Here is a 1,664-nt window from a genome sequence, read left to right on the forward strand (position 1 = left end):
TTTTAAATGGTGATTTTTAAGTGGAGTAATTAGGTGCTCTGTTGAAAGCAAATTCAGAATGTGCAAGCTTCAAATCTCACTTCTTCAAACTTTTCTTCACAAGTGTTCTTAGCAGCATTCCCACAGTTCTATTAGTAACTTCAGTTTGACCATCAGTTTGGGGATGGTGAGAAGTGCTAAATAAAAGCTTTGTACCAAGTAACTTCCATAATGTCTTCCCAAAATAGCTTAAGAACTTTGTATCTCGATCAGACACAATGGTTTTGGGAACTCCATGAAGACGAACAATCTCTTTGAAGAATAAAGCAGCAACAATAGTAGCATCATTGGTTTTGTTGCAGGCTATGAAATGAGCCATCTTTGAAAATCTATCAACAACAACCATAATTGAATCTTTACCTCGCTGAGTTCTTGGCAATGCAACAATGAAGTCCATGCTCAAATCTTCCCATGGCTGGTTGGGAACAGGAAGAGGAGTATACAAACCCTTGTGAAAAGCCGACTTAGCTTGAAAGCATGTAGCACAACGATTAATCACAGCTTTAACATCTTTATCCATACATGGCCACTAAAAGTGTTCATTTAGGATCTTCAATATCTTGTTAATCCCAAAATGACCAGCTAGACCGCCTCTGTGTGCTTCTTTAACCAACAACTCCTTGATTGAACTTTTGAAATACACAATTTGTTGCCCTTGAATAGAAAACCATCATGTTCAACATAATCTCTTTTAAACTCAGTAGGTGAACAATTCAAAATTGGAGCAAAGTCTGGATCACTTTCATATAACTCCTTTATAAATGAGAATCCAAGAACTTTAGCTTCCAGAATTGATAATAAAGAATATATCCTTGATAGAGCATCAGCAACAACATTAGAAGTACCAGCCTTGTGTTTAGACACAAATGAGTATATCTGTAAGAATTCAACTCATTTTGCATGCCTTGGATTTAGTTTGTGCTGACCATTAATGTACTTCAATGCTTCATGATCAGAAAAGAGAACAAACTGCCTTGGCTTCAAATAATGAGACCAGTGATCAACAGCTCGAATGATGGCATAAAACTCCTTATCATAAGTGCTATAATTTAGCTTGGACCCATTTAGCTTTTCATTGAAATAAGCTACTGGTATTTTGCCTTGCACTAGCACAGCTCCAATGCCGACACCACTTGCATCACATTCAAGTTCAAACAACATATTGAAATTAGGCAAAGCATGTATAGGTGTTGAACTTAGCTTTTCCTTCAATGATTCAAATGCAGATTGAGCAAAACTGGGCCATTCAAACACCCATTTCTTCAAACAATCAGTAATTGGAGTAACAATTGTGGAGAAGTCTCTGATAAATCTTCTATAAAATGAAGCTAAACAATGGAAGCTTATGATTTCAGTGATAGAAGAAGGATTAGGCCAAGACTTGATTGCTTCCACTTTAGATGGATCCATTGAACTGCCTTCTTCTGAAACCACATGTAACGACCCATCAAAATCGCTATTGACGCAGTACGTTATTCATTGATTTCACAGTGAGTTTTTGACCTCTATATGATACGTTTTGATAAAATATTGTATTCATTAATTAAATAACTTTCTAAACATAGAAAGTTATAAATATGTGGGCGAGTGCTTAAGTATAAGCAAATCCCCAAAATACATAAGTT

At 35.9% G+C, this 1,664-nt stretch overlaps 1 protein-coding gene across 1 annotated transcript; it reads right to left on the reverse strand.

The window, feature by feature from the left end:
- Positions 1 to 568: 568 nt before the first annotated feature.
- On the reverse strand, positions 569 to 1,449 carry LOC139868725 (uncharacterized mitochondrial protein AtMg00860-like). Its single transcript, XM_071857059.1, has 2 exons — positions 1,140 to 1,449; positions 569 to 693 (listed from the first exon to the last, which is right to left on the reverse strand). Exons 1-2 carry the CDS (start codon positions 1,447 to 1,449, stop codon positions 569 to 571), a joined length of 435 nt encoding a protein of 144 aa, XP_071713160.1.
- Between the last annotated feature and the right edge of the window lie 215 nt (positions 1,450 to 1,664).

The sequence above is a fragment of the Rutidosis leptorrhynchoides genome, chromosome 9, assembly GCF_046630445.1.
Source record: "Rutidosis leptorrhynchoides isolate AG116_Rl617_1_P2 chromosome 9, CSIRO_AGI_Rlap_v1, whole genome shotgun sequence".
Taxonomy (NCBI): Eukaryota; Viridiplantae; Streptophyta; class Magnoliopsida; order Asterales; family Asteraceae; genus Rutidosis; species Rutidosis leptorrhynchoides.

What these genes read in the sequence shown, in the direction of transcription:
- LOC139868725 (XM_071857059.1), bottom strand. Translation starts at nt 1,449, where the DNA reads ATGGATCCATCTAAAGTGGAAGCAATCAAGTCTTGGCCTAATCCTTCT. An exon ending in TGGAGCTGTGCTAGTGCAAG is followed by an intron (nt 694 to 1,139) that starts GCAAAATACCAG and finishes TTTCTATTCAAG; the next exon opens with GGCAACAAATTGTGTATTTC.